Here is a 23872-nt window from a genome sequence, read left to right as displayed (position 1 = left end):
AATACGACGAGGCCGCTTTCAAGTAGCCTATAAGCATTGCAGAAGAAAGAAAACTCTGATTGCAACATCGTACATTTTACCGCACTTTTCAAGATCAAGACTCTGGAGAGTGGGATTTTATTGCATAGCCTAGGCTTAGATTAGGGGCGTAGCAAGTTAAAAGTTGTTCCTATTTAAAGTTAAAGAAAAGTTTAAGGCATACATCTCGCCAGAGCGAAAAAAGTAAGAAGGGGAGTCACCTGCCCAAAGTGAGAGAGCACCAAAATGTTAACCTAATGAACAAGTCATAAAAAAGCCGGTCACATAATAAACGCCATAAGTTTTCGTGTGGCAACAATATTATGAATGCTGAATGGTAATTTTGCAAATCAGAGTTAACAAATAAATAATCAACATAATAAGAAATCGGTTTATAAGGAGAGGCCACAGAGACAAAAACGTAACAATAGCCTAGTGAATTTGAATGAAAAATCATTAAAATTCAGCCAGAGAACTGGAGAAGTGCTGCAAACTCACTCCCCAGCCAGCAAGCCCATATGGGCCCCATATACTATTTTAATGGGCTTGTGGGCATGTGGGTTTTATGTGGGTTTTTTTGTTTTTGCCATATGCGCCCAATATGGGCTTTCTTGCAAAATGTGTTGCTAAATGACAAGGTGGAATATAAAACTTCCAATCTTCAAATGCGTGATCATATAAATGCATTTTAAAAAATTTAGCTACATAAAATTATTGATCATGGGCTAAGCATGAAATATTGATGGGCTTCCCACTTTGTTTATGGGCAGACCATGGGCTGCCCACATTTTTTATGGGCAGAACATGGGCAGCCCACATTTTTTATGGGCAGATCATGGGCTACCCACATTTTTCATGGGCAGGCCATGGGCTGCCCACATTTTTTATGGGCAGACCATGGGCTGCCCACATTTTTTATGGGCAGACCATGGGCTGCCCACATTTTTTATGCGCAGACCATGGACTGCCCACATTTTTTATGGGCAGACCATGGGCTACCCACACAGTGATTCAAAGGTTTGTGGGCAACCCATACTAATATGATATACACCTCGATCAGCATTTGTCTAGACTTTGAGATTTTTTAGTTGTCTTAAACGACTTTTGTTGATCTTTTAAACAAACACAAAATGAAATTGAACAAGCAAAATTACTGGAGGCACCTTGCTATGCATTGCGCAAAGCTCACTGCTTGCAGTTGGAGCACTTTGGCAAGGTTAGCAGTAGTACTATTTTTTGTGCTTACGTACCACAAATAGGAAAATGTCACATGGAGCTATATACCTACTCGTGCGTTGTTGATCAAAATTAAAACAGTTCATCGTCGTGTGCGCTGTCTGCAGTTGACGCTCTTGGCTTACGCCGATTGAGCAACTTTACTGGGGGCACCTTGCTATGCATTGCGCAAAGTTCACTGCTTGCAGCACTTTGGCATCTGTCTTCAGTTATATACATATGGGCAGCCTGTATTAGATTTATGGGTTACATATGGGCAGCCCATATTAGATTTGTGGGTTGAGTGTGAGCAACCAATAAATGAATATGGGCAGCCTATATGGGGGCAATGTGATGCCCGCGGACACAATGTGTATGGGCCCCATATGGGCATCTCACATGGGGCCCGTACATCAGCCCATATGGGTCCCCATGTGGGGCCCATATAGGCTTGCTGGCTGGGTCAGTGGAATCCGAAGATTGGAAGCTCAGGAAGTCTATCAGAGAGTTTTTGGCATAAAATGGCTGATTTTAACTTTGAAAAATCCAATATTGTTGTTTCGATATAGGCTAAATTTCGTTTGATTTTGCGTTTTTTGAAATTTTTTCAATTATTGCTGACTTTGCTGTAAACACCCCTTTAAGTTGCTGTAAACACCACCCCCTGTAAACACCACCCCTGTCAATACTTTGCTGTAAAAACCACCCCTGTAAATGCAAAGTTTGGAATTTTTTTATGGTAGCCTATTTTCATTTGATTTAATTATTTTGCCTACTGCACGTAAGCGGCAGTGTAACTCAATTGATAAAAGCATCCAACTGGTATCTGAAGGTATAATCATAAGCACTGCGGTTGCCTCAGTGGTTTGATTCTGGATCAAGAGGTTGAAGCTTCGATACCCACTGCCACTGTTGCGATTCTATTTATGCATAACTTACAAAAAGTTTTGTCCCTTTACAGTAGCCTATCTTATGTTCGATTTTCGTCATGTTGATGAAAACAGTTCGTGCTTCATGGAATGGGGCAGCGCTAATCAAGAATTTTTTTTTATTGTTATCGGACATTATCGGCGATAATTTTATCGTTGATCGTTATCGCTTAACTTTTTTTTGATTTATCGTTTATCGTTATCGCTTCAGGCATTTTTCGTTTATTGATTATCGCTTAACTGAAAAATAAGTTATCGCGCCCAACACTGTCAATAGGTCGAAAAATCATTTCTGTATATAAATTAAAAAGACACGGAGAAAGTACACATCCTTGGCGTACTCCACGCTTGATATCAATTCCTTTAGACAAATCTTTTTCCATGCGAATAAATGCTTCTTGATTCCAGTGCAATTTTTTTTTATTCCAGTATAAATAATTGTATTACTTGGCCTGTTTTTCTTATAAAAGTAACTTGAACAAAATATCAGTCAATTTCTTGTTTTTTAACGGTGAATCCACGTTATTACGAATATTCCACTAACCGCTAAATAAGGTATTAAGTATTCACAAGCAGTTTGGTGCTTGCGAATGAAGCAGCCATCGTGATTGTTTTCGACGTCACGCTTCATTGCACAGAGCATAGGAAAAGGTCTATTCTGGAAGAACAGGCTCAGGCACGTACAAAGATGAAGTCAAGTCAAGTCAAGTCAATTTATTTTGTTTTAACAGCGCCATATATTAACAAATAATCAGAGTAAAATGTAATTGTCAAAACAATGCATTGTACAACTGTTGGTTAGATTATGGCGCAATCAGGATGGTAGCGAAAGACCATAAGCAGTCATCTAGTCAGCCACCACCCCATCACAGTAAATCTAACTACACATTCATACACACTAGTGTGCAGAGGCAGGCACACTACTTCATTGAATAAAAAGAGTTCGCCACTGAGATTGAAAAACAACTACTGTTGGTTTGAATCTGCATTCTCAGACTGAGTAAGCCGAGACTTTTTTTGAAGACTTTTTTAACTTTTGTAGAAATGATGCAAAATTTAGAAGAAAAACAATTTCAAACACAGGTGAAAACCTTTTCATTTTTGGTCACCTTAAACCCAACGGAAGATCTATTGAAGCCGATTAGCGACGAAAAAGAGCGATGGCATGAAGTTAAAACTTGCAATGGGAAAACTTCAAAGCAGCTTTGGAAAAATGATTTGGTGTCGTCTGGCATCACTGGGCCAAGCCAAAGGTGGAGACTGGAGATGGAGTATCTTGAGTTTTGAGACTTTCAATCATCATCAAGTTCCTTCCTCTCGTCAGGGGTTGGAGGCAATGAGACGCCAAGTTTCTCTGTAGTGAGATTTTTTTTACTGCAGTTTTGTTTAGAGCTCGACCGATATCACTTTTTGAGGCCGATACCGATATTTATGAAATTTTTAGACCGATATATATCGGCCGATATATATCAGCTACGAAAAGTTTGTTACCAACAAAGTTATTAAGTAACAAACCAGTCCAAGAAAATTTATGCATTAGATTAGTTGCTGTAATGGAAAAATCATTCTTAACACTAATCACAAAAAAACACCGAACAAAAAAGAAACAACCCAGGCCTCGAAATTCGTTTTTGCTGACGGCGAACAAACGTGTCCGGTCGGAATTCTTCGCCATTTAAGAGGTATGGCTACGGTTTGTAAGGCTTTTTAAAATTTCAGCAAAGGCTTTCATCAGACCAACGAGGTGCGCTTGGAGAGTCAAAGCGCCGTGTAGCTGCAATACGCTGCATAACTGATTAACTTCCACCGAACGAGGTCGTGTGGCTTCTTGCGTCACAATGCTCTGGGCACGGATCGGAAAACTTCTACAATGACGCTACCATTTTCTTCTGTGCAAAGTTTCACTAGGATTTTTTCTTTGGGTTTATTGTCATATGAGCAAAAGTTAATTTTCCGTGGGCCTTTTCTTTCTTACTGTAATACCAAAACTTGACAAATTTTGCTGCATCTTGCTGTGATAGCCTACTCGTATGATCTAATTTTGTAACAACAAATCTTGCCTTATCAATATCACTCGGAGATCAAAGCCAAACATTGTGATGTAAGACTTGAAATAAGTTGCGCGTGGTTAGTGTAGAAGTACACCGGTACTCCCATCGATTCTTAGCAAACAGTTCACCTTTGTTGCGCTGATGCAATGTCACCAATCGTTGAAGCAACGAAAAAATCGAACGTTTTCCTGCTTGAATGGAAGTTAAGGGATACAGTATTAACATTTTCTAGATGCGCGCACTAGAATGGGCGAGAAATCACATTCTTGCAACAATTGTTCGTGCTATGCAAGCACGATTGAGCAACTTGTGTTTCTTCTAAAGGCATGTATGGCTGGTTTTGAGTTTGCTTTTGCTGGCCGATGTTTATCGGCAAAAAATAGCCGATACAATATATCGGCTACACCTGATATCGGCCGATTTATATCGGCTGACCGATATATCGGTCGAGCTCTAGTTTTGTTTAAAGTCCTGACCAGTCTTCTATATCATTAGTCCAAATTCTTGGTAGTCTGCCCCTATTTCGTTTGGCATTCATTTTTTCTTCTAGTATAATAATAATATATGAGATGTTGTAAAGCAGAGTGCTTATTCATCTTTCAATCACGTGCAGTAAACAACTAATAAAGACAATAACAGGCCTCGAAATTCCGGCGGTCATGGCGGACATGACCTCCGGAATGACCTCGAATGTCTGCCGACTCATTGGTCGGTCATAAATGACCGCCGCAAAATTCTTGACAAAAATAGAGCTAATGCAGCAAAAATATATTTTAAATTTGAATTATTACAATTGTTTGTTTAACGCGAATTGCTTTAAAGATCACATTAGAGTGGCGTGGTTAAATGAGCTGATGGCAAAAGTAGCCATTTTTACATCATTTCAACGCCTTGCAATGTTGCTTGGAAATGTCTGAACTTTTCGGCAGGATATTATATGTATTCTAATTTTAACAATGAGGATTATTGCGTTACATTGATCGTTTGTTAAAAAAAAACGTCACAGAAAAGCAAGTTTCAGCTGGATTCCGTACGTGCTCAGGCGAATGTGGCGACCTTATTCACGCTGATACTGATAGAAATAGAATTTCTGCACAGAAGGGAGGGTGTTAGACTAACACTATTGTGTTAGTTAGTTAACACTAACACTATTGAGGGCTAACACTATTGAGTCACTAATGCGCATTTGTCTGGACGGTCCTGAGCTGGAGATTTACGATCCCGCGCCGGCATTAATCGCTTGGCACAACGATTCTATAACGCGAAAACCACGGAATAAGTGATCGTAGTTGCTTTTGTAATAAGAAAATTTGGATTGTTGTTTTCAATTGTGTTTATTGCGTCATTACACGACTGTCATTAACGCACTGATTTATTTGCAAGCAATCTGCTCCTGTATACTTCAGGGTCGGTTAATTAAGCCATCAACCATTGCAGAGTTATTCTGTTGTAGAAAATCTTCTACAAACACGACTACACATACAATACTGTAGTGTGATTTTGTGCAAAATCTACATGCAAAAAATATGTCCGGTTGAGATATTAAATGTCCGCTGAAAGGGCCAGTCCGGTAGGACATGCTTGACCGCCGGAAAAAAGTACAAATTTCGAGGCCTGCAATAACAATTACTAAGATTAACAGAGGTATCAACAGTGATACACACGCAAAAGTAAACAGCTATATATATAAGGTAAAAAACTTAGTAGTTGTCCTTGAATAGAATTATTGCAAATCATGTCGCCAAAATATTTCAATTTTCTTGATTTAATTGTTTGTAGAATTTTCATGTTGGTTTGTATTCTGGATAGCACATCTTTGTTTGTGATTTTATTCTTCCATGAAATTTTAAGCATTCTTCTATAAATCCACATTTCAAATGCCTCAAGTCCTTTAACCATTTGTGATGACAGTGTCCATGTTTCTGCATTGTAAAGTAACGTAGTCCATATATAGCATTTCATAATTCGTTTTCAAGTGTTGATGTTAATTTTGCGTGTTGTTAATGTCTTTTTCATTTTTACGAAGTTGTTTCTTGCTATTTCTATTCGTCTCAATATTTCCGTATCGCATCTGCCATTTTCAGTTATTGTGTGTCCCAGATAGGTAAAGCTTTTGACTTGATCGACCAGCATTCCTTCTATACATAGTAGGTATATAATATTTACACTTGGTACATTTTCTTTTCTTGTAATAAAATCATGGTTTTCGTCTTGTTTGTATTGATTTTCATGTTATATTCCTTTCCAATATTGTTCACTTTTTCTATTATTGTTTGGAGAGCTTCTGCTGATTCCACCAATAAAACAGTATCGTCTGCATACCGTAGGTTAGATATATTCATATATACCTCCTATGTTGATACCCTCTATTCCATCAATCTGTCTGAAAATCATTACCGTAGTATACAGGTTGAATAGACATTGAGATAGTATACATCCCTGGCGAACTCCACGTTTTATGTCCATTGCACCAGATAAACCATCTTCCATCTGAATAAACGCCTTTTGCATCCAATATAGATTAGCTATCAGTCGCAGATCTTTTCCATTTAAACCTATATCAGCCAAACATTGCATCAATTTTTTGTGTTTAACTCAGTCAAAGGCCTTTTTATAGTCTATAAAGCAGGTATAAACATCTTTATTGATTTGGTTGTAACGTAGTGTTGGGTGATATATTGAATTTTCGATACGATACGTCAATATCAATATTTATTTCAATATCGTTCGATAACTCGTAAGTGCAAACCCCTACAAAAATGTTGCTGAAGCCAAACGGCAAAAGTTGAAATTGCCTCGGCAATTGCTGTGAACGTTTATTACGAAAAAATTGTACCAAACATGGAAAACAAAAAGCGAAAAATATGCTAGAGTAGTCTATCACGACTGCACTGTTTGATTTGTTGTGATGTAATAATACCAAAAGTAGCGATAAAACAAGTAACGCGATGTGCACGCTGTTACGTTAATTCACGTTGAATAACTCACGTGGAGGAAAAGTAAGTTAATTTTGGGTTGATTCAACGTTCGAGTCAGCACAAACCGATTTAATTTTCCTGGCTGGTTATAGTGGTTGTATTACGTAGCAAGAATGCCCAATAAAAAATTTACATTTGTTTTACATTAATTCGACATCTAGCGACATTGAATTATCATAAAATAACGTTAATTGCTCAACCAAGTACCGGTAACAAATTAATCGCTCCCTGTAAGAAGATTGCCTCAATTTAGGTATGCACTAACATAATTTCGGCACAGTTGGGATACTGCGAGCAACACAAAGTCTGTTTGATAAAGAACTAGCTGTCAGAATCGGAATCATCAGATGCTGTATTGGAGGATGAGGTTGTCGCGTCATCACTGGAATCAGACACATCAAGAGGCTCATCGCTTGGCTGTAAATCTACACTGTCTTCGCAATGAAGCATCCACGTTTTGCTGCTTTCGTGCTTTGATACCCATCCACACGCCTCTTTCGCAGAGCTCCATCAGGGTGTTGACGAAGGAGCAAATCTATGGCTGTGGCATAACGACTGGGAGGAATGTCTAACCCTAACCTTACAAGCGCTCTTGTGGCCTCGGCATTTTTATTGTCGACGCTAATGCGCCATTCATACATCTGCGTCGGCAATCACCTCGGCAATTGCCGACACCAATTTCGAAGACTGAGAAACTCTTTTCTTAATTAGTACAAAAATATCGAAAAGTGTCGAAATATCGAGTATATATATTTTTTCAAATATTGTATCGTTTTGTTTTTTTTCAATATCGCCCAACACTATTGTAATGTTCACATAGTTATCATATTGAAATTCCTTCCTGTGTTCCCTTTCCCGGCATAACACCACTTTGAGTTTCATTAATTTCATTTTCGATGATTTTTCTATTTCTTCTGAGAACAACTCTCAGCCAAATTTTTAGTATATGACTCATCAGACTAAGGGACTTTCAATACAAAAACTTTTATGTTGCAGAAATTGTGGTTGAGTGATAGTAGGACATCTTTATTCTAGAACTAAGACAGTTTCTTTAAAATATAGTCATAGCTTCAGAGGCTATGGTAACTGTAGCCTCTGCCTTGTTTGATGGCCTAACAGATGCGTGAGAGCATCTTGACCGAACTAACCACCTCTTTGTCTTAGATCAGGGGTGGGCAATCTTTTTTCCATGTGCGGGCCAAATGAAGTAGTGATAATGTAGAGGCGGGCCACAATGATACTCATTTACTTACATAAGAGAGGCAAGTTTAATGTCAAGTATTTTAACTTATATTTGTTCAATTTGAAACATATTCTCGTACGGTGTTGTATTTTTAGCTCAGATATTGAGTGTGTCCTTTATGCTCCTTCACATTCACAAAGATATCTTCAATATACCTCGTAACTGCCCTTGGAAAAGATTATAATTGCAAATAACAGCTTTTTCTCGGGACATTCGATCTCTGCAACTGCTATCATTTAAGTATTCCTTTAAATATCGATCCTTCCTTTATATATATACAAGTTTTCCTTTCACACATGTTTTTTGCTGTTAACTTTTAACACTGGGTAACTTGCTTGAAGCCTGATGGCTTGAAGCCTTCGGCGAAGCCTGATGGCGTGTTCGCCGAAGGCGACACTTAGCAGCGGGGGGTCTGGGGGGCCTTCCCCAGAAATTTTTGAAAAATTACTTTCAGTTTGGTGCACTTTGAGAGCATTTTCAACAAAATTGTGGGTATGAATATGCTTGTAAAATGGTGCTGTCCGGTGGCAAAGGATAAGATCAGGTTTTCTTCGGCATTTTTCAGAAATAAAGTCAAGTTTCTATGTTTTCTTGTTGCTAATTCCGGGCTGAGATATTTGAATGTTTGGTATCAATACCAAATCAATATCAATACCAATTGGCAAAACTTGCTCTTTTAATGCAGTTTTGTTTAAACTTAGGCAAACTTTGTTTTAGAGACATAGATTGATTGCTTTTTTTACGAGATTATTACACTTTTATATTATTATTTATCAATTTTTTCCTTGGTTGATCCATGGCTACCTAAAGATACGGCCTGATTTGTCACATTTTGCAGAAATTTCCAGATTTTCCTAACTTTGGACAAATGTTTAAATAATTTCTTCTAAAAATTACATTTTTACACTTTCTTTACTGTTTTCCCCAGATGACACAATAGGTTTTAACATCATCAGAGGTTGAAAAACAAAGAAAATTTGATTTCGAAGATTTTAGTCAGACTGTTAATTTTTCAATAGCAGTCTGATTTGACGTTTTTCAACTCACTTTTTCTCATTTGCTATTGCTTCCCCAAGCCAAAAAAAAGCTCTTATATATCATTAGGAGACTCGTTTTTTTTTCATCTTGATGAGTGTCAAACAAAAAGCTTTGAGACAATGAAGTTACTTTATGGCACTCGTTTTTTTCTCATCTTGATGAGTGTCAAACAAAAAGCTTTGAGACAATGAAGTTACTTTATTTCTGATTTATTCAAGTTTTGTATAACGAATAGCTGTTTAGACGTCAATCTAGATCAATGGTTCCCAACCGGGGGTCCGTGGACCCCTTGGGGTCCGTGGACCCCTTGGGGTCCGTGAGAAAGCATTTGGGGGTCTGTGATAACCTTGATGAATTTTGGAAGAAAAAAAACGAAAAACCATCTTTTTACTTTCATTTCTCTCATTAAATTTGCTTACGTTGAAAAAGTTTCGGCATGGCACTTTGGGTCACGCAAGTGAAACGTATTTTAACATCCAATAAACGTAGAAACATGTTGACTTTAGTTGCATTATTTCGTCATGCTGATGAAACTGCATTTTTTGCATCTTAATAGGTATAATAGTATAGGCTAATATAATTGTTCGTTCATTTTGTGTTTTAAACTTTATGATATCGTCCTTATATTGCGCATGAAATCTTCGTGGATAGGATAAAGAAATATTAAGAATAAAAAATCATTTAACACCGGTGGAGCATAATTGCAGTTTAACAGAATAAACTTTAACTAATATTAACAGGACTACAACATACCAAGCTGTTGAAAACTCGACAGGGAAAGCAAAATGTGGCATCCTTAGTTTCTGAAATACTCCAGCTCGAGATAGTCATCAAACCACTGGTTACTTACTAGGGTGTAACAAAAAAAAAAAGTTATGTTTGGTTAGCAATTTTCTAATGGCCAATAGTTTCCTGAGCATATGGCCAATAGTTTCCTGAGCATAGAAAAGATATTTCTTCATGTTGCATTTGCCTGTTGCTTTTTCTGGAACACTTCGAAATGTAGCACATGCAAGCACCAATAGACATGCCTGATCATCTCGAATCATGTTGTCTCTTGTAGTCTGATTAAGAGTGTAGTCAAGAATATGTGACAAATAATCCCTTGCCTTTGTTGTTGGAGTGACATCACATCTATAAAGCATAATATTAGCTAAAATGCTATTCAAATAATGAACCATTTAATAATAATAATTATAATATTGAGAAAATACTTCCCCTTCTTTGAACACTGCTAGAACAGCAAATCTTTCTTTACCGAGCACCTTTTTGCCGTTAATTGCAATTTGAAAAGGTGCATTTTTCAGCTTGTCCGCTCCTTTTTCAGTAGCTTCACGACACAACTTCTTCTTTTTTCCATAGAGTGTCATGTGGCTTTGTTTACTACCAACCCTTGACAGATTTTCAGCGGCATCATTTAAAATATCACTCGTTGATCGCAGACTGATATTGCGCTTGTCGCTTATCTTGCATGCACCAGAGCTAAAGATCGATTTTTGAGTGGCTTTTTCTTCATACTCCAATTCCATGCTGGACTTGCTTGTGTCACCACCTCCTAATCCATTTGATGATTCTTCCGACAGTGACAGCTAGTCATCATCAGATGAAAAAGATGCCTCTAGACTTTGCCCTGCAGTATGACGATTGCGAAGAATTTGGGTGTTTCTTGATGAAACCTGCATATCAACTTCCCCTATTCTCATCTTTCGAATGGTTTGCTGATCCAAGAGAAATTTTAGTTCTGGACAAAGAACTTTAGATTTCCAAGGATCAGCACATGGAATTGCCGATTCTTCAATAGTGCTGTCGAAGGGAAACACACATTTACATGATGATATGTCGTACAGCATTTCACAATCCTGTTCAAATAGTTTAAGCTTGTCTAAATATGATTGGGCCATGGCCTTTTTTGTCTTGATCTTTAAATTTTTTCAACTTTTTGACAGCAGATAGAATCTTTTCTTGAATTCTTCGTGAAAAGAGTAAATTGTCCCCCAAACTAGCAATATCCATGATTTCTTAATATCAAGTTCAAGCAACTTCTTGATTGGGAGATTGATATGAGGGTCCTTTACCTATTTGCAACTGATGTTGTTGCCAGAAATAGCCACGCAGAACCTCTCCTAAATTTGGAAGACTGTGTAGTAATTTTCAAGTGTTGTGAAACATTAATAATGCCAATTAAGCATATTTTGATGGTATAACTGCTGTATTTTTGGGCTGGTAACTAAAAAATGGAGAAAATTTGACATTTTGGCTATTATCTCAAAAACTAAAAGGATTAGACCTATAGTTCCTCTTGAAGTGATATATAAACTTGGCTATTCCGATTATTTTGATACCAATTTTAGCTCTTTGGGACATTCGTAGCCAGAGTTAGACCAAATTCGTGAAATCGGGCCCGATTGCCATGGAAACAGGCCGTGGGCGTGGGGCTTGCTAAAACGACAAAATTTTTCAAAAATTTTTTTGCCACTATTTTAGTTAGACCATTTGGCATTAGAAAATTACTAACCAAAACAAATTTAAGAAAAAAAGTCAAAAAATGTTACACCCTATTACTTACTGTATTACTTTAGTAGACTTCGTTGAGTAAAATCTACATTATATCCTTGAAACATTGAATGACCCACTGCTGTATGCACTGCCACAACTCAAGAACCAAGCAAGAGCCAATCTGCCAAACAGCCGGTAGCAATTGTTACATGACAGGCAGCAGGCAAAGTATGTAAAAAGAATCACAAAATCGTAATAATAACAGCAGCGAGAAGAGCAAGTTTAAAATAAAAGAGAAAGCTTTTTCGTGAATTACCGTATTAGCGTGTGTATCGCGTTGCTCACTTTATCACTACTTTTGGTATTATTACATCACAGCAAATCAAACAGTGCGGCCGTGATAGACTACTCTAGTACATTTTTCGCTTCTCATTTTACATGTTTTGGTACAATTTTTTCGTATTAAACGTTTACAGCAATTGCCGAGGCAATTTCAACTTTTGCCGTTTGGCCTCGGCAACGTTTTTGCCAAAGTAAAAATATGCTAATTTTGAAGACTGAGGCTATAGGTACCGTATATTATATAAGAGATATGGTATCCTTAACAGAGCATAAATTGCATCTGGCTAGTAAGAAAAAAACACCAATCCTTAATGCAGTCATGGGCCGAATATATAGAAGCAGTTTTGACTATTGAATGTTGTCACGAGCTGCACAAAAGCTGCATGCAGGCTTAAGATTGTCCATTCCTGTCTTAGATAATGACTAGATAACTAGATGCATCCATCTCCATGGTGTAGCTTTCATATGAATGAAAATAATGTGATATAGTTTCTGCTATTGTAATTAGAAATGAATGTGAAGCTATGCTGAAATAAACTTGATTGGTTGATAGACTAATCATGTTTAAATGGCAATATACTTACTAGTGTAAATCAGTCAACAGCTTCATGCTGACAGTTTGCGTGCTAAGTTTTGTATATCATTGGAGTGGAGGTGCTATGTGGTCCATGTGTTCTTGTGCAATTTGCTTCTAATCTTTTGTCATTATTATGAAAAAGAATTCTTAAAATATAAATACCTTTTGACACCATATATCTATAGACATTAGACAACTGTACTTCGATAAGGCACATTAAATTAAAGTATTTCTGTACTTTCATTGGAAAAGTCTGTTTGTAGCCTAAAAAACACATTGGTATATAAGAGATAGCCTATAGATAAAGCAGTAATTTTATAAAAAAAATATGTAATTTTTGTGGTGCAAATGAAAAAAAATCTTTTGTTTTCATGTAGACAGATTTATGTAAGAGTTTTGATTTATGACATTTAATTAATATAAATATATATCACTTTCTGTCTGTTAAGTAGAAACAAGTTTAGCAGATTGTGGTTTAAATTGCCTTCTTTACAATGGCAGAGATGTGGTTATGCTTCTCTTGTTGTATGTCCAGCACAGAGTCAGCAGGAGTGAGTAAATTGTTAATTAATTTTGACTTATTTTAAGCAAAATTGGTTTGTTTGCTGATATATATATATACTATAAACTACAAACGTTTTCGGCCATACACATGTTAGGCTAGCCCTTTTCAAGTAACGAAAAAATAACTGATTTTACATCTACATTGAAATAAATAACTGATCGACACACTAAATTGAAAACGAAATGCATAAGAATGAAACGGCAAAGCAGAGGAGAAATTCTTATGTATTTCGTTTTCAATTTAGTGTGTAGATCAGTTATTTATTTCAATGTAGATGTAAAAGCAGTTATTTTTTCATTAGTTGAAAAGGGCTAACATGTGTAATTGTGTATGGCCGAAAACGTTAGGAGTTTATAGTTTATGTTCAGTTTTAATATACAGTGTCATATTATGTTAAATGCCGTGTGGTTGCTTGGTTTCATCTGTTTATGGTTGAACAAAGTCACCTCTTTACCAAAATTGTAATATATATATATTATATACTGTAATATATTAGCTAGCCAACATCTTTTTTGTTTTGTTTATTAAAGCATAGTACGGTAACTTTATTCATTTAGTCTGTTACTGCATTGCAATCTTAGACATGTATCAAAGTATTCCTCTAAATTTTGTTACATAAGAATTGCTATTTTGTTGTGTTAAGCCTAATAATTTTGCATGGAGTAAGAGTTGTGCACACTGCATAGTGGTGCAAGTTATGTACAATATGCCTTGTTGTGATGAATACATGCAACACATTACTGCCTTGTTTATATATGTTAACACAAGCACAAGCCAGAATGGACCGTTTCGGTGAGTCCGATTCGGTGAGTCCGATCCCTTAACGGGGGATTTTTTCAATTTTTTTTTTAAATTATTGGGTACCGTAGCCTAATTATCATTGCCGTTTTAGGGTTAGAGGTTAGGAACTCACCGAATCGGATTCACCGAATCGGACTCACCGAATAGTAGCAGACCCGCACAAGCAGTGCTGTTTTGTAAGATGTCAAAAACCTGACTGCGCAATAGGAACCTGTTACACTTCACCTTCATAGAACATAAGGATTATAAGGAATATTAAGAATGCACCTCCAATGACATAATACAATTTACTATGACATATAATTTCCCCAAGAGCCAGCATTTTGTGTGCAATGTTTTATCCCAGCAATGGTTAAAAACTGTATATTAATGTTTTTAACAATAACGCAAAAACTTTTATGATTTGTGTTAATTTTGTATCATGACCAAGAAGCCAATTATTCTGATGGTTATCTGTTCAAGAAAGGCGTTTTCTGGAAATTTTTTAAATGATGTAAATTTCAAGAGGTTAATGTCAAGATTGCTCAATTTTAAATGAAGTAACTTATGACTGACAAGGTTGTTTTTATTAACAGTCTATGTCGGTGTTTAAAAACAGATCCCAATTGCAATACAATGTGTCAACACAACCAGATTTTTTTCTTTTTTTTTAAAAGCGGTTGCATCTTATAAAAATCATCTCTGTTTTGTTTTCAAGGTGTAGTTTTAGATAGATAGATAGTATGTATATATATCATATTATATAGCATTTGTTTATATACGGTACTGTTTTAGGGATAATAGTCTCAGAAATGACTGTTTCAGCTAGAAGGGCCTCAAAATTACCATTTTTGTATATTTAGAGAAATTTTAGGGATACTTTAGACCAGTGGTTTCCAACCTGGGGTCCGTGGACCCCTAGGGGGTCTGTGAAAAAGCATTTTGGGTCCGTGATTACCTTGATGAATTTTGGAGAAAAAAACGAAAAGCGATCTTTTTACTTGCATTTCTCTCTTTAAATGCAAGAAAATGGTTGGTAAAAATTTGGTGTTTGTGTGTTATGTTCATGGTGAAAGAATGAAAGACGAGTTTTTGTTTTGTGAGCCTCTTTTGGAAACTACCAAGGCAAGTAAGATATTTGGAAAGATGAAAAAAATTGTTGTCAAACACAATTTTGATTGGAAAAAGAAACTTTGTTCCATATGCACGGATTAACCACCAGCTATGCTCGGGAACAAATTCGGATATGCTGCTTCAGTAAAAAAACGAAGCTCCTCGCGTGTTTGTTACCGTACCCATTGCTTCTTGCACAGGTACGCCTTAGCAGCAAAAACATTACCAGCAAGTCTCAAAGAAATTCTGACAAATTGCGTGAAAGTTGTTAATTTCATCGAAAGCAGAGCTGTAAACCACCGTACTTTTAAAGCGCTCTGTCAAGAAGTAGGGTCAGATTACGAAGTATGTACTTTGTATCATTCTGAGGTATATGTGTTAGTTATCTAGAGAAGTTTTAAAACGACTGCAGCAGCTAAAAAATGAGGTATCAACTCTTTTTAAAGCAAAAGGAAGTCCCCTCTCAAAATTGTTTAAGAGTAAAAGTTTTCTATACGGCATGGCCTACTTAGCCGATATTTTCTGTCATATTGACAATGTTAATCGTGGCATTCAAGGACCAGGTGTGACAATAATTAATGCAGCTGAAAAACTGAAAGCGATTTTAGCCAAGTTGCCGGTTTGGAACGCAGATTGGAAGCAGGTAATTACGCTAACTTTCCAATGTTAGAAGATCTTATCGATGGATGAAACTCAAAGAGAATGTACTCTTTTGATCTCTATAAGAGAAAAAAATTTGCGCACACTTGGAAACCCTGCAAATCTCATTTCGACGTTATTTTAATTTAGAACACCTGCCAAACGAAGTTGAAACATGGATTCGAAATCCTTTTCTTTTTGACTTGAACAACATTAGCGATGACGATCTCAGTAAAGATGACCTAATTGATTTGAGATCAAAAGAATTATTACGCATTGAATTTCATTCAAAAACTGTGGAAGAGTTTTGGTGCTCACAACTGCAAACCTATCCATTCTTGACAAAGCAAGCGATTATTGTTTTGTTACCATTCATAACCACTTACCTTTGCGAGGCAAGATTCTTAGCTCTTGTTACAATAAAAACTAAACATCGAAATCGCCTGGATGTTGAAGATGACATGCGTGTTGCATTGTCAAAAACTCAACCACAGTTCAGTCGTTTAGTTCAGGAAAGGCAACAACATCCCTCTCATTAAATTTGGTTACGTTGAAAAAGTTTCGGTGTGGCACTTGGGTCACCTTAATATTCAAATACTGCTGACATTTCTTGAACAATTTATTCATTTTTTAATTTGAGCCACTGTTTAACCTGATATTTGCCACAGGAGTCATAGCGGCAATGCAATATGACACAGTACAGTAGTTGAGTAGCATAATTCTTGCAATAGTCTATATAGTATGTTAATTGAGTTTCAGGCAAAATTTAGTTAGGGGTCCGCAGAAATAATAATTTGTCTAAAGGGGTCAGTGACAACAAAAAGGTTGGGAACCACTGCTTTAGACAGACGGTTTTCATGTTTTTATTCAAACTGTGTTACAGTGAATTGAATGCAGATTAACTGTTATCTAGTGAATAACTCCAGCTGCTCGACTATACATAGGTTATTATTAATATATATAACTCTGGCCTCTAAGCTCCCAGCAGGCATGGGTAGGCTACCGAGAAGTCGTCAGATGGCCTCCAAAATTACCATGCCGGTAGGTCATGTTTAGTCACCGACTTGCATAAGCCAACCGTTGACTTTGAATCTTTTTTTCACAAACAAGACAGTATCTCACACGCCGACGAGAAATGTTGCTGATATAGCGTTTGCAAAAATCTGAGCATGGTCCTATGATAACAACTTGAAGACTAGCTCTGCATCTACTTAGGGAGCAATGCATTTGAATATAACTGCAAATATATTTCATGACCTAGTTTGCATTGTTCTTATCTGAGTGAACGCAAAAACACTGATATCAATTAATGGATTTTTAAAAACAAAAATTTTTAACGGGTTTTTGATTTTGGCTGCCAGGTGCGAGAATTTGGCTGTCGGGAAGAAGCCCAGATAGACCATGCTTTGTTGCTTGAAAAATATAGGAGCTTAGAGGCCTGTAACTATATATATAATAATTAATAGGTATATATTTATATTTTTCGGCATGCGTCGGTCACACACGGTATATATGTGATATTGACACATTCGTAAAGAGCAGCAGAACTATCATGCTGCGTCTGCTTTACCACAAAGACATTGGAAAGGTGTGATGTAAATTTTAATCTGACAAAAAAACATGACACAGTCTTAACTTAATTACAAGGTCAAATTGTCTTCTTTTACTGATTTGAAATTAAGGAATTTTCCATTATTAAGGAAAATCATTTAGTAAGATGGTTTACATTTTAGCCATCTATTTTCAAATTTTCAGCATGGCGCAAATGGCATTGACAGTAAATAAGTACCATCATCGGCATCGCACACAAACTATCAGACAAATTGCTTGCTTATTAATTATGTAGACTGCCTAACCTATAATCAAGCTTCTAGAAATACTCGCACAGCTCGGAATGGCCTGTTTCGGTGAGTCCGATTCGGTGAGTCCGATCCCTTAACAGGGGATTTTTTTTTAAATTATCGGGTACCGTAGCCTAATTATCATTGCCGTTTTAGGGTTAGGGGTTTGGGGTTAGGGTTAGAGGTTAAGAACTCACCGAATCGGACTCACCGAATAGTAGCAGACCCCGCACAGCTAATGCACATTTACTTCATTGTAATACAGTTCAAACAATTTGCCTACCTGCATGTAAATGATCCCTACCATTTCTCTAAGTAAAAACAAGCATCAAAATGTGTTTTTCGAAAAGATTTGCATCCTGAAACGAGTTTTCCCCATATTAATTTCTCTAAATTGGTGACATTGCAATGGGCCATTTGCATCCTGAAAGATTTGCATCCTGAAACGAGTTTTCCCCATATTAATTTCTCTAAATTAGTGACATTGCAATGGGCCATTTCGTTGAAAATTTTACCATGACTTTTTCATAAACATGCAGAAACGAAAACCTAGAAGACCTAAACTTGATCCAAGCATGATTGGACCACCCGCAAATTTCCAACATCTTAATCATATTGGTTCTGGTGAATCGGGTGGTGAAGCTGTAAGTAGCCTATTCAATAAATAATATAACCTTTTTAAGGACTTTGTGAAAACTAGCATAGATTGCAATACATAATTAACATTATTTGTGTAGTCTAGTGTCTAAAAGTGTTTAGAGCACAACCATGGCTAACAACCACTCACTGTTAATTTTCCAGTCATTTTTATTAGGTAAATTATTCTTTATCTTTAGATACTATTAGGGTACCAGTATCTTCATCTTATAGTTCAATTATATTGTTTTAGCAATTACTAATTAGACATTTATTATGATGTTTCTTGCGTTAGAAAAGTGTGCTCAATCCCTTATTGTTTGCATCTAGATCAAGGGTCTCAAACTCACATTGCTCTGAGGGCCAAATAAATACTTATAATTTAACCGAGGGCCCTAATACCTTTTTAAATTACGAAAAGTTAGGTCTGTCTCCTTGGCCCGTTTTACCATTCTAAATTTTGCGGACGGTCCTACAAAGTTTTCGATCCTCACTCTGCTTCTATAGATACTGTACCTCGACTCCCCAACCTGGCCCCTGTAACTTAATCTTTTCAGGAACAGAGATGGATATTGAGTTGTATATGATACCACCGCTTCTTGTTTTTTGTAATTTTGAAAATAATTCTCAGCATTTCATCATTACAATTGCTATAAGTGATTCACTATTTTACTTTAGGTACAACAAAACATGCAAAGTAAAGGTGGCTATGACTTTTCAAGTGATGTCACTGTGGACAGAACCCCAGGCGATGTGAAAGACATGTCCTAATGGCACAAGTATGTATGGTCACTTATTTGTTTACAGTGTTTTTTTTAATAACCTTTTGTAAATCATTACACATCCTAATTATGTGCGCGTCAGACCAACGTTTTGTGTAGGCTAGTTTGTAAGCACAATGCTGGTATGACGTGTTGATTTCACACAATGTTCTTTGTGTGTTTGTTAACTTTAAATTTATATTCAAAACACCAAATACACTTCTATAAAAGGAAATGGGGCGTTTTGGACGCCAGGATTTACTAACTCGATTTCTAACACAAATTTTACTGTAATCAGAAAGAATGTTGTATAAGTCATTTGAAAGAATTGAAGATGCTGATTTTTTTCTTTGTAATAATTGTATAGTAAAGGTTTCTGACCATTTCCGTTAGGTAAACATTGTGTGAATAAATGACTACAACCAAATTCTATATCATTGAGACTTCGTGCCGTTCAAGTCCTTAAGAATACACAATACAAACCACTTGATTTTTAAAGTCTGTACGTGGAGTTGGTGAAAGTTAAGCAGCTTCGGATAATCAATATCAGTTTCTACACAAAGCGCATTCGGTACAAAGATTTTACTTTTGTTCCTTAACAAATGTTGAAATAACTTAATGTGCGAAAACTCTGTATCAATCCCAGTAAAATGTAAAATATGCGTCAGCAAGAATAATTTACGCAATGCTGCTTCATAATTGCTGATGCAGACTTTTGTTGGGAGGGCTGCATGAGCCAGGAGAGTGTGTGCCAAGTGCATTGCATAATTTAACAAGCGTCAATGAAACAGTTGTGTGCCGCTAGCTTCACATTTGATAAATTTAGATTCGAGTTTCTCAAAATATTTCGCCCATTACTATTTGCGTTGCCATGTGTGAGTCTTGACACATATATACTATATTACAGAGTCGCCGATTGAAAAGATTTCTGTGATTTTCCCAACTCGACTAAGCTGTTTGTTTTAATCACACAATTTAAGTCATTTATAACCGCGCAGTTTGTCGCAGTCGGAATGGCCCGTTTCGGTGAGTTCCCTATTCGGTGAGAGCCCTATTCGGTGATTTTTTTTTAAATTATTGGGTACCGTAGCCTAATTATCATTGCCGTTATAGGGTTAGGGGTTAAGCGTTAGGGGTTGGGGTTAGGGTAGGGGTTAAGGGTTACGGGTTACAGGTTAGGGATTAGGGTTAGGGTCTTATTTCAACGTTTAGCGACGTTAAAACGATGTAAAAGCGGCAATGATAATGAGGCTACTGTACCCGATAATTTTCAAAAAAAATTCAAAAAAATCACCGAATAGGGCTCAAAAGGCTTTCACCGAATCGGACTCACCGAATAGTAGCAGACCCTGCCGCAGTAATCGGATTTTTTGTGGGTAAGACAGCTGTGCTTTTTCCACCAGTATTTTGATATACCTTTGAAGGCTATAATTGTTCTCAAGGTCGCACTTTGGACGCCCCTGGTTTAGACTCTGACTGAGTTCATCTGATTCTTTTTGTTTGTGTGAATTATGTTAAAATCAAGTATATTTTTTTCATTTTTTGTGTCATCTCGCTTTAATTCGAACTGATACCCACCAGAACCAGTGGGGGAGATCTTAACAACCCCACCCCAGTGATGCCATTGTTGACTAATGGGGGAGGTCTTAACTACCCCACCCCAGTGATGCCATTGTTGACTAATTTATTATTCATTTCCAGATTTAACTTTCCTTCCATTTCGGGAGCTACGTTTTGTATTTTTTCTATAAAGCCGCACAATCGCCACAGAAGAAGCCTTCATGATTGTGCAATACTTCCTGTCCTTTGTGCACTTCAAGCCTTGTATAAACATTTGTTGTTTGCCAATTGTATCCTCTTTGCTTTCGCTAGGTTTATTTAAATGTTGAAGCAATGAGAAAATTGTTGAATTCAGAGAGATGTTGTATCGTTGTGATTGCCTTTGTTTTCAAAAATGGCCGACGAATCTGAATCTAACTGTAATATTTGATTACCGAGTTAGTCAATCTATTCATTGCAAACCGGTTGGTCAATTTGATGGTCGATGTCATTTATCTTTTTGCAAGCATGATGCATCACTTAATGCATCATGCATTTTGTTGTGTTCTCAGTGTGCGCCATGTGGTACTTCTTGGTTTGTCCGAGGGTAGAAGAGTTTCGTTTTTCACCACTGTTAGTGGTGTCAGTGATCTCTACCCAGATGTCATGCGACCATTGTGCTGCTTTGTTATCCAATTCATGCAATTTCACTCCCAATTCGGGGTGAAGTGTGTTGTGTAGTTTATGATGTGTTTATTGAGCTAGAAAGTGATCCAGCGACGACTAACTAGGCGCATCAACGCATGCAGGGTAATTACCTTGTACACTTTTATAGCTTCATGTTTCCGGTTATTGATTTCATCAAAATCCATGTCAGAACCATTGTCAAGTTAACTTTCTTAATACGTTGTGTTTGTTGATAACGCTCATGCGAGAACTTAAGGCAGTGATGTCACAAAAGAATTTAAATTATAGTTCAAGATAGACTTTATATCATTTAGAAGTTTTTTTTTAACTAAATCTGCTTTTAACTACCACAACCCACGTTTAAGTCTCTGAGCATTGTCATATTTTTGTTTCTTGGTTGACTGCCTAAAGCTTTGCCTCGAGGAAATTAAAACTTTGGGGACTAATGCTGCAATTATGCAAATGTCTATCAATACCCCGAGATCGATGTCAGGAAGTGCACTTATTTTCATTGGTGTTACTGTTTTGCTCATCGACCACATTTATTTGTAATCATGTCATTTTATGCAAAATATAAGGTCTAATTTTCACAGTTACCATGACAACCGTGGACGATTTGCCTTTGTCCTATCTGTGGAGTTCATATTACATGCAACGCTGAAGACTACAGTGCGAACACATTTTGCTGCAGTCACTTACAAGCGCCGCTACTTCTTCATTGTATATGTAGAAACTGTGAGGGACAAATATCGTTTATGTTTGATCACTCTAACACTCCATGGTTGACGAACCAATCAGTGAATATTACTATTTTGCCTCCATACAAACGCCGCGAGTTTCGAGAATCAATCGCTTTGCAATTCGCAGCACGTCACGTCACGACTTCCATCACTGGTGTGATTTTTATTCTTAGCTTTGTTTATATATGCACGTCTGTTGTAGGGCGGTGGCAGTTGTCCCCTCTATGCTATTAGACGTCGGGCAGCCTTTGCGATAAAGTATCTACTCAGTAAGTCAGTCAATTTTGATTCTGATTCAACGTCTGCGGACACTGAATCAATATAAAAATAGACTGATTCACTGCTAGTATTATCGCAAATTTCAAGGCTAATGTTAACAGTGCATCACAGTGTTATGCATAGTGTGCCTGAAGCATCCGTTTGCTTTGAAAGTTTGGCAAAGTATGTTCAGAATACTGACGAAACATTTATTCAATTTCAACAAACTTTGCATTAATTAAAGTCATTCTTTCTTTCAATGAACTTAAAACGTACTGCCTACTGAGATGAACAACCAGGTTCGGGTGACTGCTGGGTTTGGACCTTGGAGTCAACTTCGTAATTACGTTCGATGTCGCAGTTGTCATTGCGAACCTTTATTTTTCAATTATGAACAACGCATTTTCAATCCGGCGTATTGCTGAATTACGATGGAATTTCAATGTTGCTTTTAGTCATCAAAAAGACAGATTTTTATCATCCTAGAAACTTGTGTTTTTTCGTTGTCATTATCTTTTGTACTACCATATATAAAGAGATTTATCTGATCGCGCCAACATACCAGTGGCTTTCATTGTAGCCTATTTCCTTGCTAGAATGCAGAGCGCCAAGGCTTTGTTGTTATTTTTTCATCATCACGTTTATTACCGCATTCCTATAAAGCGCATATCCAATACGAAGTGCTTTTGTCCATAGAAGATTAGTCTGCGCAACAAGGTGGCGTAAAAATGGAAAAAATAGTTTTGTTGTTTTAAAAAACTTTCCTTTTAAAACTTGACAAACGGTCAAAGAGCCAGTTCTTGATATTGATAAGTAGATTTAACATATTTGAAAAAAAAAAGGTTTTTGTCGCCATTTTGTATCGCTCTTGCGCTGCCGGACCCCACCCATATTCAATAAGTTATAATCATCGTTCAGTTTCTAAGTGCAATCCCGCCACCTTCACTAACTTAGCCAGAAGACCCTGATAGATTTAGATTTGTCCATTGATAGATTTAAATTTGTCCTTGATAGATTTAAATTTGTCCAACGGAAAAAATATCTCTCCACCGCAGCACTAAGGAATGGAGGACGGAAGTGTTGTATTTAATAAGTGATGTTGCATATTGGCTCTAGGAAAGCTCAAGGACTTGCCTCTGTCTGAAAAGAAGGCCTTCTCGGCGTTTCATGCGATGGCACTACCACACAAAAATCCTCGAAGTCGAGATAGGTGTTGGTGTCACTCTGTCGGTATTAGCGTGGCTTGATGTTTTCCTCAAAGGTCGAATGATTTCTGCATTGATTTTTTCACGCATTGTTTCCTTGGAAAATCTCCAAAAACGAGTCATTTTTTCACTTTATATTGGAAAGTAGGCCTCTCCGCTACATGGAAAAAAAAACAATAGCGCCGCTACTGCCCACCTCTGGTGCCGTACCCTGCGTAGTG

The 23872-nt window shown here is 37.0% G+C and overlaps 1 protein-coding gene across 1 annotated transcript; it reads left to right on the top strand.

Moving 5' to 3' along the window:
• The first annotated feature begins 13270 nt into the window (after positions 1 to 13270).
• LOC145777266 (CDC42 small effector protein 2-like) lies at positions 13271 to 23116 on the top strand. The gene is made up of 4 exons (XM_082588608.1): positions 13271 to 13438; positions 18365 to 18469; positions 19140 to 19240; positions 20924 to 23116. The coding sequence occupies exons 1-3, from the start codon at positions 13382 to 13384 to the stop codon at positions 19230 to 19232; spliced, it is 255 nt and encodes an 84-aa protein (XP_082444734.1). The 5' UTR covers positions 13271 to 13381; the 3' UTR covers positions 19233 to 19240; positions 20924 to 23116.
• Positions 23117 to 23872: the final 756 nt, after the last annotated feature.

Source organism: Aplidium turbinatum, chromosome 9 (assembly GCF_918807975.1).
Source record: "Aplidium turbinatum chromosome 9, kaAplTurb1.1, whole genome shotgun sequence".
NCBI lineage: Eukaryota > Metazoa > Chordata > Ascidiacea > Aplousobranchia > Polyclinidae > Aplidium > Aplidium turbinatum.
Note: the sequence above shows the minus strand (reverse complement) of the source record. Positions and strands in the feature narration are given on the sequence as shown.